Source organism: Pelodiscus sinensis, chromosome 1 (genome assembly GCF_052426305.1).
Source record: "Pelodiscus sinensis isolate ZL-2025 chromosome 1, ASM5242630v1, whole genome shotgun sequence".
NCBI classification, from domain to species: domain Eukaryota; kingdom Metazoa; phylum Chordata; order Testudines; family Trionychidae; genus Pelodiscus; species Pelodiscus sinensis.
Genome location: NC_143052.1, coordinates 210,575,830 through 210,589,624, shown reverse-complemented (window position 1 = coordinate 210,589,624; position 13,795 = coordinate 210,575,830). Strand labels below are relative to the sequence as shown.

The 13,795-nt window shown below is 43.0% G+C and overlaps 1 protein-coding gene across 4 annotated transcripts in view; it reads right to left on the bottom strand.

Annotated features, from left to right (window-relative positions):
• The window catches only part of ACOT9 (acyl-CoA thioesterase 9), a 38,004-nt gene that overhangs the window by 21,700 nt on the left and 2,509 nt on the right, over positions 1–13,795 (bottom strand). For 2 of the 4 annotated variants that reach the window (XM_075913313.2, XM_075913310.2), the window contains exons 2-4: positions 11,493–11,581; positions 8,736–8,762; positions 2,834–2,879 (exon numbers count right to left, since the gene is read on the bottom strand). In XM_075913313.2, coding sequence (XP_075769428.2) covers positions 2,834–2,879; positions 8,736–8,762; positions 11,493–11,581 — 162 coding nt within the window. The remainder of the gene's footprint in view (positions 1–2,833; positions 2,880–8,735; positions 8,763–11,492; positions 11,582–13,795) is intronic. The other 2 variants (XM_075913311.2, XM_075913312.2) reach the window with 2 other exon arrangements.

The window sequence follows — 13,795 nt, the reverse complement described above, 5'->3', positions numbered from 1 at the left end:
CAACAGCACTTTGTTCCAGGAGAAAAATAACCTGCCAATGTTTTATACCAACAACCGTTTACTGTCCCCTCTGTACCAGCTCATCTGTGCTGATGGAAGGGGAAAACTAAATCTACTCATCCCCCAATCCACCAATGCAGAAAAGGGCACACTGCTTCTATAAGGGTGCTCTCCCCACAACACTGTCTTCCATGAAGCAGGTAGTCTCCACAGGGGAATAAGGAAACACCTCATCACATTTTACTTCCCTGCAGAGATGCAGATGCATTTTGTAAAAAACTTCTGCCCTAAACATCACACTTTTGTGAAGATCAGAAGTTCCATCCCCTAACTTTAGAAAGCATATTTTATTTATATTATATATATATTATGTGTCAAATACTAAGTCTATACATCTGTTAGATTATTCTCTAAAATGTTAACTTGTTTCATGGAGCATACACATGAAACTACTTTTAAATCCCACAGTGGATCTATGGCACAAAATGGATCTGTATCACTCACAAATGTGCAGCATGTTCCTTTTGTGCATGTTACAGTAGAGTTCTATGCAACATTGTAAAGTTGGTCACAAGTTTAACAAGAATTTGGAATTTTTTGGACAATTCCTATCTCTTCAACCAAAATATGGGGTTTTGCAAAACCCCCAATTTTCTCAAACATTTACACTCTACCCATTTTTCAGTGGAAAGAATGGGGAGCAGAGAGAACATTTCCCCTAACCAAAACTTATTTTGAAATTTTTTCAAAAACATTACAAGATGTTATTAAACATGTTAGTGAAAGAAACCAAAAAAATTCAAATTCACATTGAGTGGAAATGAAAAAAAAAAACTTTCACTGCTTTAGAAGTAATATTTCATAATTTTTTTATTTTTTTTTAAAACAGATCCTATTGTATATCAGAATCCACAAAGCAGGAAGATGTAGTTCCTACCCCAAAGGGTTTACATTCTAAATTACACAGTTGTACAGACATGGAACACACCAAATTGCAAAGTAAAGACACTCTATTCTTTAGTTCCTGAGGATTTATCTTTAGGTTGGACTATCAGTGAAATATTTCACAGAAAATGCAAAAGTTTAAAGGATAAGTCTAAATGAAATGACAGTCACGGGTACAAATTCAACAGTCTATAAATAGGCAGCAACTGAACAAGATCCAATTATATTCTGTTCTCTACCCTTCCCCTACATTGCACTTTTTAAACAGACAAATTGAAGTCAATGGCACAACTTCTATTGCTTTCAATGAAACCAGACTTTGACCTCTAAAATTTTAGAAAAATTCACACTTCCATATTTAGTTTTTATATTAGGAGTTATGTTATCAGGTATTATAAGGAAATAATATTGCTCAAAATCTTCAATATTCTGCTCCTGAAATATGATACACAAATAGAGTATTTGTATCAACTATTAGATGACAAACGTTCTCAAAGGAACTCTTCTATTTTTGAATAACTAAACATCTGATCAAGCACAATCAGTTAATACTATAGGATAATCATTTAATGCTATAATAGACTGCCTCAAAAATGTTACAACCCACTTTATCACTCTGTAAAAGCTACATGTAGACTTTTCACATCAGCAACATTGATGCATTAAGTAGAGGGCAATCTTGTACATGTTCTGTGGTCCAGACCCAATCCAACTCCAACTAGAGTCGATTTATTTCTACTGAATTCCACATGAGTTGAATCATATCATAATATATATAATAGTTATATATACACACACACACACACCCCAGCATTGATGTAAACGGTCTCTCAACTTTTATAGTCATTGGGTAAGAAGAGTATGGGTACGTCTAGACTACATGCCTCTGTCGCCAGAGGCATGTAGATTAGGCTACCAGACATAGGAAAATGAAGCGGCGATTTAAATAATCGCCGCTTCATTTAAATTTACATGTCTGCCGCGCTGAGCCGACAAACAGCTGATCAGCTGTTTGTCGGCTCAGCGCGATAGTCTGGGCGCGCGGGTGTCGACATCAAAGGTATTTGTCGACCACCCAGGTATACCTCATCCCTGGGATGAGGTATACCTGGGTGGTCGACAAATACCTTTGATGTCGACACCCGCGCGCCCAGACTATCGCGCTGAGCCGACAAACAGCTGATCAGCTGTTTGTCGGCTCAGCGCGGCAGACATGTAAATTTAAATGAAGCGGCGATTATTTAAATCGCCGCTTCATTTTCCTATGTCTGGTAGCCTAATCTACATGCCTCTGGCGACAGAGGCACGTAGTCTAGACGTACCCTATGTTCATATTCCCAAAAATATTATAAACCCTACATACACAAACAAGACAGCTGTATAAGAATGATTTTGTAATGTAAAATGGCACTGATTTCCACAAGAGATTCATGAACCAAAATTTCATTACAACATACTTCGGGTATATTTACACTGCAATCAATGAGTATAATAGCAGCTCACATAAACATACCTGAACTAGGTTAATCTGGCTACTGTGGATATCAGCAGAGAAGATAAAATTGCACGTGCTTCAGAGTGCTATACAAGTCTGCCCAGAAACCTGGGTAATTATTTACACCGCTAGCCAGCACTTAAGCATACGCTGCTGTAGTTTCACAGTTCTGGTCCCAAAGCTAACTCAAGTATGTCTACATGAGCTGCCACTTCAAACCTTAGCCACTAATTTACAATTTTAAAACCTTCAGTTTTCTTTGCTTCTTTCAGCCTTAGCCAAGTGTTTTCCTACCAATTAGCTATATAATTGCTGTTAGCCGTCATTGCTGTGAAGGTGAACTCTCTCAAAAGTATCAGAAATTAAAGAAAAACACATTCATGTACACTGTACCTCCAGTTGGTAGAAGCTCCCACTATAGCCCTCAATCTGCTTCGCACTGAAACAAAATCAAAGCAAATCAGTCAAGTGACAAATGTGAAGTTGCCTGATGCTAAAAGGTGAAATCTTTATCCCAAGAATAGGAAGGATCAAGCAAAGTCATGCAAACAGTAGCTTGAAAACCAGACATTGTTGGCCAACTTCACTGCTGGGTTTATTAGGTATGTCAAGATCTTGGGATAAACTAACTAGACTTCCCACAGATTAATAATGTAATTAACCTGGATTGTTTTTATTTTAGTAAAACGGTTCTACAACCAGTTGTGTACAGATAGCATCTACAGAAAATTCTTTCAGAATTTTCTTTCAGAAAGTTTACTAATGCAAAAGGAAAAAGTTGTTAGTGCTCTGAATAACTGAAAAATGTGGCAAATCATTATCAACCTAGGGAATTGGAATATGGGGCCATTTCAACTAAACACAAACAAATCCTGGCTAATTCACAGACTGAGAAGTGGGAAGACAAACCCAAAAGTGAACAGTGCAGCTGGGGTGGAGAAAAAAAAAAGGAAGATTTATCTTTTTTAATCAATTAAATGAGGACAGGAAGGGTCAGTGCACTGGCTTTAGCAAGCAGAGACTCATCTTCATTCATGTAGAAATCCAGCTCTAGCAGAGTTTACACAGGCAGCCTATCTACACTAGTATATCTACTATTGCCCGCACCAGGGAAACAGCTTTAGTGCCTGCATGAGGATGTGAGCTCTCTTTAAATTTAGATTGTAGAGGCAGATGAACAGTTCTGCACTTTTCTCATTTGGGTCTGCCAGTTTGAAGCTAGATCTACTCAAATCTAGAGACTCTATGCTGTGAGTTTTAGTTTGGCATAGTTGTATAAAAAACCACAAGCAAGACACAAATTCTGCCACTGACAGCACAGCACAGCGGATGATCCTTCACATTTTTTATACAAACCAATTAAAAGCATTAGAGTCTGGCTTTGTACATTCCAGATTGAACACTCAAGGCTATAGGCACCAACAACTGTCAGAAGTATATTTTGGATTAAGGAAAATTTAATGACCAATTTTACACCAGTAAACCTCAGCCAGAAAAAACTGCTTACAATTTAAATGAAACCTCATCAGTAGCCTGGTTATATAAGAACTACTCCACTGACATCAATCAAATTCCACTGGTGGAGCCAGCAGTGAACTTGTCATAATATCCAGTAGAGTAAAGAAAGCAGCATTACTTTCACAACAGCTACAACCACATAAGGCTTAATATCTGTACAACTCTTCAGACTGAAAAAAAAAGAATGCTTTCACCTAGAATTTCTGTGCCTTGATTTGAAGAGAAAGCTGTGGCAATTTCTAATTGTAAAGAGAGTCAGGCAATAGCTATTAACAGGACTCGACAAATGCACTCGCCCGCGGTCAGTAGATTTTATCAGCTGGCGAGTGCAGGGGTGAACTGACCCGGTAGGTGGTTGTGATGGGCTGGCCAAAGCCCTAACCATGGGCGGCGCGGCCCCATCCGATCCACCAGCCAGGCGGAGAAGCAGAGCGCACCAGGAATGGGAAAGCACAGTGATTCTCAGCGCCAGGCTGCCTGTGTGCAGCTCCAGCGCGAGGAGGTGGGGTACAAGCCAGAGGGCGGGATGCCAGCAGACACCAGGACGCTGGCGTGACATGGCCTTGCTGATTTTAAAGGGCTGTGGCAGCTTGGCTCTGGCTGCGTGGCCCCGGGAGCTGGCTGTGGCGCAGCCAGGCCCCGTCCCACCGGCTTCAGTCCTGCCATGGCCCCAACCCCCTCGCCGGTGAGAGACCTCTCCTGGCCGACCACCCGACTCACTGCACCCACCCCGCACCCCTTTGTCTCCACGCCATCCGTTCCCCACACCATCCCTGCTCCCCTTCTTCTCTGTGACTCTCTGGCTCTGCACCACCCTTGCATGCTCCCCTACGATCCCTGCCCCCCCAGCTCTGTGCTGCCCGTTCCCTGCACTGCCCCAGGCCCCGATCCCTCTGCCCCTGCTGTTCCCCGTGTCCCATTCCCCGTGCCTCCACCGCACCCCACACCGCTCTGGCTCTGTGCCTCCCATTCCCCACACCACCCCTGTATCCCCCCACCACTGTTCCCTGCACCCCTCTGGCTCTGTGCTGTCCCTGCACCCTGTTTCCCCTGTGGGTCGGGAGTAATGGGGTGCTTGTCCATAGGGAGGGGCTAGACAGGGCAGGGAAAAGGCTGCTGTGGTCCAGCAGCAAGTGAAAGGGGGAGTTCACTTGAAGCTCCTTTGCCTTTACAGAAAAAAAACAAATGAAAATGCAATTTGCTATTTACAGGGCTAAAATAGTGGGACAAAAATGAAAAACAACAACAAAAAAACTCAATGCAAAATGCAAACGTGTAAAAGACAACAAAAAAAAAGGGGGGAAGGAGCGGCCAGAAATGTTTTGCTTGGGGCAGCAAAAAACCTAGAGCTGGGCCTGGGGAAGGGGCGGGGCTGGGCTGGACTGGACTGGACTGTGGGGAGGGGAAAAATATGGGGAAGGGGCTTGTGCTAAGGGGAGGAAAGGGGAGGGGAGGAGGTCAGGAGAAGAAGAAGAGGAAAGGGGAAGGCACCAAGGGACAGGGATGCAGGAGAGACAAATGCCAGAGGGCCAAGTGCAGACAATGAGGTAAAGGGCAGGAGGGAGGTGTCAGTGGGAGGGGAGACAGTGTGATGCTGGGAGAGGAGAGAGTAAGGGCACTGGGGGAGGTGCTGGGAGAAGGCTAGAAAGAAGGGATGGGCATGAGGAAGGCAGGGATGGAGCAAGTCATATATGAGGGCACAGGGGTATGAGGGGAACAGGGGCAGAGGGTGGTGAGGGGGTGGGCATCAGGGAAAAAGAGAGCAAAGGGGGCAGGGGTAAGGGAAGGGGGAGGCACCAGGAGGGTGCAAGTGCCAGAGGGTTCAGGGGGTGAAGCAGAAGGGCAGACACCTGCAGGGGAAGGACCAGCTCCAGAGAAGAGAGGCAGAGCAGATGTGTAAAAGAAGGTGTTAGAAGAGGGGATGAGGAGGGGTGGCTCACATGATCAGAGTGGGGCTACTGGAGGCGTGGGCACAGGGGGGAGAGAAGGGCTGGTGGAGGGGGTGGGTCTCAGGAAGGCTGAGTCAGGACAGCAGGGGAGGGTGAGGGGTTGGGGGGCAGCAGGCACCAGGGGAGATGATGGAGCAAGGGGAGGAGACATGGCAGCAGAGGGAAAAAGTAGAGGTTTATAAGATATTTAATAACTTGGGTGACATTTATTAATAACTTATTAGTAATTACTGTTCTTATTCTTATTAGGAATTTATGCTATAAAAAACACTTTTTGGGGGCGGAGGGTGGCGAGTCCCTTTTTTGTCTGGCGAGTAGGGTTTTCCAGAATTTGTCGAGCCCTGGCTCTTAATGACTTAAGCCCCAATCTTGCAAAGATTTACACATGCAAGTAGTCCCATTCACTTTTGTGCAACTATTCAGATTTAAAATGCCCAAGTGTTTGCACGTTAGGAGGCTTAGCACTTTATTTCTGATTACATAAAATGTAAAAGATAAATATGCATAATGAATATTATCAAAATGTGGACAAACCAAATCCATTCCAATGTTCAGGTTTAAAACCAAATAATATTTTATAATTCATTCACCAAACAAATTCTATTATTTACCTATTCCCATCTTCATTTAACAGTTTTCAAGTAATTAGAAATAATGTTACGTAAACGTTCGTACTTGATTGACTGTTTTGTTATATTACACACTCTAATCTCTTAGGAACAGAAAATATTAGTAAATCATTCCTTAAAGCAATTACTTTGTGACAAACGTTGTAAGATCACAACATTCTATAGCATATTAATAAAGTGACTTCAGTTTCAAAGCCCTCATTAGCGTTTCTTTGTAACAGTGTTCACTCAAACCTGAAAAGGCTTTTTAACTTAAAAAAAAAAAAATCACTAAAGCTGTATAGCATAAATTGAAATACTATGCATTCCTTAGGTCAAGAGACAACAGTAAGCAGCAACAAAATTGAAAGCTGAGGTGGCTCAACAAGGGATAATAGCAAGATACAGATTTCTTCAGTTTGAAGAAATGGAAATTTAAAGTAGTCTCAGAGACAGCTGGCAGCAAGGAAAACCAACTCCAATGTTTCAGTGTGTATAGAACCTTTTGCACAACACACAGGAAAAGGGCTCTTTGGAGTAGAGTACTGAAAATAGCTTTCTATCTGCACTGCTAACACTTGACAGTGTCTCCCAGCAACTGGTCCAAGGACCAGTGCTACTTCCTAAGATATCCCTGGCATAGGCTACATCTACAACACCGCTCTTACAGCAGAATAGCTGCACCAATGCAGGTATGACACTGTAGTGCTTGTGGTGGAGATGCTTTAAACCAACAGAAGAGAACTCTCCTGTCAGATTAAGAACACTAGACTCCACAAGAGGCCATAGATATGTCAACAGAAGAACTCTCCCATCAACATAGTGCTGTCTACACTGGTGCTTAGGTCGAGATATCTTACATTGTTCCAGAGTGTAGATTAGTCACACCTCAGAGCACTGTAAATTAGAATTAAGTAACCTTTAGTGTAGACAAGGCCAGAAAGTTTAGGAAAACAGCAAGCCAGTCTCTCGAATCAAAAAGGTTGAGAAACAGGCCTTGTCTACACTATTGTGGTAAGTCATCCTAAAGTATGCTAATCCTGCTACATGAATAATATAGCAAGAGTTGACATAGCTTAGATCGATTTATTTTGGTGTCTACACCACAGTGCATCAACAGGAAACATTCTCCCATCAAGTACAGGAATGAACAGGAGCGCACTGTGCTGTTGATTTAGTGGGTCTTCACTAAACTCACTAAAAAAGTGCCCCCAGTATGTGTTGACATGGCCACACTAGAGAATGTGAGATAATTAGAGGCCGAGGCTGTTAACAGGATTTTCTGAAGGCACCGAAATCTAATTTCTATTAAAAATTAGAGTAAGCTTGCGATTAGTTTTAAATACGTTACATAGTAAGATACCCCAAACAAAATGCAATACTGGGCCATCATTTTTAAGCAGACCTTGTTATTGATTTAAGTAGGAGTTGCAGGTACTCAGAACATCTGAATTCAAAGTTTTTATTCTGATATCAAATGAGGTTTTGTAAGTTAAACTTTAGGCTTTTGGCTTAAGTTTTTAATGAAAAGCGGACAAAAGTTTGTAAGTAGAATCTCTTTAAGTTATCAACATTGCTTCAACTACCAATTCAAATATTTTCATAACTGAGTCCCTAAAGTTAGGCTTCAAAATCCATATTTAGGGTCCTAAATAAACAGTCTGAATCTTCAAGAGTATTAATTGGTTACAATTCCTGGAAGATATGGACACTCAAAACTTTTGAAAAAGTAAGGCTCCTTACATTCTTAAATATGAATATCAGAACATGACTTCAGGCACTTATGTTGGAAAAATGTGTTACGAGGGCTTTCCTGAGCATTCATCTGTTTGTACCGTTAGGGCCAAATCCTGAAGTTCCTACTTGGACTTAAATAAGAATTTTGTCTATGAGAAATTTACATGTATATGTACCACAAGATTTGTGCCTTAAAATACATATTTTTGTATTAGTAACAGCAGATTTTTTTTAAAAATACAAGTTATCTAGCATGCTCTTCTATCAATCAGCATAGCGTATATGTGTCCTGTGAAAATATTTCTACCAATAAAACTGGAACCATTCATATGTCATAGTTATAACAACAAGATGGATTACTTGTGAAAGTAAATAAAGAAAATTGTTGTGTTGGTCACAGATCCTCATTAAAGTGAATAGTAGCAAGAAAGGCTTGAAGCAGTTATATAAACATTAAAATGCATGCTGATTACCACTACACACCATTATTCACATGAATGGGTAAGTGTCCTAGGGAGTGGAAAAAACAAGTTAGAAAATCAGTACCACAATAAATCAAGAAAAAAAAGAGTATACTTCTAATCATGAGTAGTCTAGTTATTTTTCCCCTTCAAATTCCACTTTGCACATTAGTATCCAACTTGTCTTCATTCAGTTACAGTAAACTTCCGATAATCCGGCACCTTTAGGACCCAGGGGGTGCCGGATTATCAGATATGTCGGACTATCAGAAGGGGGCGGGAGGCTATGAGGGGTCTGGAGTGGGGTAGGAGGGGATGCCACCCCAGAGCCCTCATAGTCCCCCATTACGATAGTCAGGCTCTGCCCCAGGAGTCCCTGATTCAGCCGCTGGTGGTCAGTTTCAGCAGCAGCTGAATCGGGGATGCCTGCAATAGAGCGCTACGGCACCAACCCAGCAGCACTCCAGCTGCTCTTGGGGACGCCTGGGACACTGCCCGGTTGGTCCGGCAGCGCTGCCCCTCGGGGCTGCGGCACCAACCCGGCAGCACCCCAGCTGCTCTTGGGGACGCCTGGGGCAGAGCAGCTGGAGTGCCGCCGGGTTGGTCCCGCAGCGCCAAAGGACGGCGCTGCGGGACCAACCGGGCAGGACCCCAGCTGCTCTGCCCCAGGGGTCCCCGATTCAGCCGCTGCTGAAACAGATCAGTGGCTGATTCCAGGAAGCCCGGGGCAGAGCAGCTCTCCAGCTGCTCTGCCCCAGGCATCCCCAAGAGCAGCTGGGGTGCTGCCGGGTTGGTCCTGCAGCCCCGAGGGGCAGCGCTACCGGACCAACCCGGCAGCACCCCAGCTGCTCTGCTCCCGGCTTCCCGATTCAGCTGCTGGTCAGTTTCAGCGGCAGCTGAAGGGGGGAAGCCTGTCCGGCTGCCCCAGCACTTCCGGGTTCCTGATGGTGCCGGACCATCAGGAGTCCCGGAGCATTGGATGCTGGACTAATGGAGTTTTACTGTACATAGTTTTCAGTTAACATATTTGTATGTCAAACTCAGCTAAGTTAGTGCTTTTCTTCCCATACAGTCAAAAGATATACTGCTATGCATTTTACATCTCTACTAAAAGTTGGTGTACATTACTTGCTGCCACTGTACATTTCAAATTAATGTATCAGTTATGCTGCTAACAAGAAAGCATGCTGCTGTATTAATTTTTGTTAAGCACCAATAATGACAATAGTCCCTTTCCACCCAAAAGAGCTTGCAATAGATGGCCCTGATCCTACAAATATGTATACATGTTTAACTGACACAAGTGAGCAGCCCCAAGGAACATGGTCTGAAGTCTTTAGCTTTTCCACAATGACCTTGTGTTCTTTGAGCATTCGTCCAGCACCTCAATCATCCAGTGGTCCCACTGATTGTTTGACAGGCCTCCTGCTTCTGATGTACTTAAAAAATGCTGTCCGTTTGTGTCTTTTTTGTTTGTTGCTTTTAAAATTATTTGTTGGGCTGCCTAACCGTACTTATTCTTTGCATTTACTTTAGTTTTAAAATTAAAACATGAATGCGGCATGTTTCATATTTATTAGATGACTGATTAATATAAAATAATACTGGTGTGAATTCTCATAATCCATAGTTCAGATCTGATTGAAGGATTTTCATATATAATTTTTAAATTTATAAAAACCTGGCAGCTGTTCGGTAGATATTTGTATTCTATTCCTCACTTTGCTCTCCCTCTTCTCACCCATCCTTCACCATTGTCCATGTCACCACCTTACAGTAAGCCTCTATAAAGAATGCATCCTCAGGGAAAAAGGAAAGGTGCCTGTCTATAAAATGGATATGAGCTTTCTGCTTTTCCAGGAAAAAAGGAACACATGTATATCCTGAACCTGTGTTTCTATGCTGAATGTACACAGTTAACCATTAGCTCAACACACCAACAAGAATTTTAAACAAAAGGAACTCAGAAATTAAGTCTTAAATAATATGAATTACACTAAATAATACTGTTAGAGAAATAGATATTACATATTGTTGTAAGACACTGTAAAATGGGAACTTTTCTGCTTTGTGTGTTGTTGACACAGCTTTCAAAGGTTGTCAAGAAATCAGAAAGCTGGTTTACATCCTAACTACAGTGGGTTCTTGATCTGTGTCAATAACTAGACAAAATGAAACAAACAATGTGTAATTTTGTAGACAAGCAGGCAAGACAAATTAGGGAGGATAAAAATTGATTGGACAAAACTAGCTAGAAACTCCAAGACCATAAGAAGCAGATATGTAATAATATAACAGTTGAAAGAAATAATGAACACATGAAAGCAATGGATAAAAAAAAAAGATAGCTAAGAAAGTACCACTTTTTTATTATTCTGCTAAAACTCTATTAGAAAACATGTTTAGAATGGAATATTCACAGACTAGGTAGTTTTAATCATTTGTGCTTGCACAAATTTACAAAATAAGGCATAAAGAATGTGTTTAACAAAGGGAGGCAAAACAATGCAAGACTTACACCAAAATGGACCAGATGCCAAAAACACTGCTCTGGAGTACAAGTAGGCTAACTTAGAGCAGAATAATGTCATTATATCTACTTTATGTCTTATGCTTGATTGAAGTAGTAATATATTGTCCTAACATTGTATTATTAAAACATTAAACTAGTTAACTTAGTAATGAATAAGGACAGGACAGTGCTTTTCACTCAACAGTAAAAAGAAAGAATAAAACCCCTTGATTACATGATCTTTCAAAATTCAACCAGTTACATTACCTTCAGACATGTCTGCAAGAGATTGGAAGCCATTAGTCATGGATGTCAGTGCTCTTGCCAGAAAAGGAGACTTCTTTACAGTACACCATCTGTATACAAGAAAGAAATTAAGTATCATTCAAAATGAATGCAGTGAAAACAAATGAGGAAGGCATACACTATTTGAGAGACTCATTTCATCATGTTCATATAAGGTTTTTTTCAGAAGCAAACAACACAAGAGTTTTAACATATTATATATAGAGTATGCTGAACTACAAATTGACATTTTCAGGGAATTAATAAAAGTGATCAAGTTTTCATTACTTGTATGGTGAAAATATTTTGAAGGCGGGGAGGGTAGTAAAGCCAAAAGTTGTTTTCCCACAGAAGAAACTGCTGAATTCTTCATAACATTGTGTTGAAAGAAGCTGTCAATTAAACTTATAAACAATGGCCAATATTTGCAGAAGTGCTTAATGAGGTTAGGTGGCCATCTAAGGCACCTTAAAGGGGCTTGATTGACAGAGAGATTGCAGCTGGAAGTTAGGAGCCTAGATACCTTGGTGGATCTGAGCCTTAACATCTCTGTGCCTCAATGTATTCATTTATAAAATATAAATACAGGCAGTCCCCGAGTTACGCGGATCTGACTTATGGCAGATCCGCAGTTACGAACAGGGTTTTTCTCGCCCTGGAGGACGGGAGCGGCGGGACGCCCAGATGCGCCGCGGTCCATCCGCCACCCCCATCCTCCGGGGCGAGAAAAGCTGCTCCCCGTCTCCCTGGTCTGCAGGGAGATGGGGAGCAAAGCCTTGGAGCACGCCCGCAGCGGGACAGCCCGGGCGCGCTTGAGTTGTCCACCTGCAGGCGTGCTCCGCAGCTTTGCTCCCCGTCTCCCGACCAGCAGACCAGGGAGATGGGGAGCAAAGCCTGGGAGCACGCCCGCAGTGGGACAGCTGCAGCGCGCTTGGGCTGTCCCCCTGCGGGCATGCTCCAAGGCTTTGCTCCCTGTCTCCCTGGTCTGCAGGGAGACGGGGAGCAAAGCCACAGTGCTCTGTGGCTTTGCTCCACGTCTCCCAGATCAGCAGACCAGGGAGACGGAGCAAAGCCGTGGAGGACTTGGGCGGTTCCACCACCCCCATCTCCCTGGTCTGCTGGGGGGGTGCAGCTAGTGCTCCCCCCCCCAGCAGACCAGGCTTTTCTTGCCTACCCCTGGGGTAGAGCAGCTGGGGGCTGCCGGGTTGGTCCTGCAGCGCTGCTCCGGACCAACCCGGCAGCATCCCAGCTGCTCTGCCCCAGGCGTCCTGATTCTGCCACTGCTAAAACTGACCAACAGCGGCTGAATCAGGACGCCTGGGGCAGAGCAGCTGCGATGCTGCCGGGTTGCTTCAGTAGCGCCGAGGAGCCGCGCTACTGGAGCAACCCAGCAGTACCCCAGCTGCTCTGCCCCAGGCGTCCCTAAGTCAGCCACTGCTGAAACTGACCAGCAGCTGACTACAGGAAGCCCGAGGCAGAGTTGCTCTGCCCCAGGCTTCCTGGAATCAGCCGCTGATCAGTTTCAGCAGCAGCTGACTTGGGGACGCCAAGGTTTCTTAAGTTGAATCTGTATGTAAGTCAGAACTGGCGTCCAGATTCAGCCGCGGTTGAAACTGATCAGTTTCAGCAGCAGCTGACGCCAGTTCCGACTTACATACAGATTCAACTTAAGAACAAACCTACAGTCCCTATCTTGTACGTAACCCGGGGACTGCCTGTATAGCAACACTTCTGAAGTATTGAGATTCCTGGAAGTAGTTAATATTTTTACTAAGTGAACATGAGTTTAAATAATTTAATGTAACATTAATAGGGAAAATGTAAAATTCAGTGGAATAAAGGTTTTGTTTTATTGCAGAAAGACAGATTTTAATTTGGAAAAGCAACACAAACAACAAAGGAGACATTGATATTCCTAGTGAAAAAGTGATGTCATTTCAGGTCAGATAGTCTCACTGAGCACAAGTTGCTTAACATTAGGGTGGATACTCATTGCTGAAATCAACTGAAGTTAGGACTCTAAATACCTTTGAGGACCTGGGCTTAAGTGACTTCCTTAAGGTTACACAGTGAGTCAGCACCAAAGTTGCTAGATTTTTTTTGAGACCTGACATCATGTTCCATAGTGTGATCACAAGGCAACACTGCTTTTTCTAATAAGCTGATAAAATAAATTATTTATACTTACATGTTCCCCATATTAATCTCAATAGGCAAATAGTCCCTATACATGCTACAGTTCTCACAGCAATCCCTCATATTGTCCTGTCAAGAAACAGAGTTTG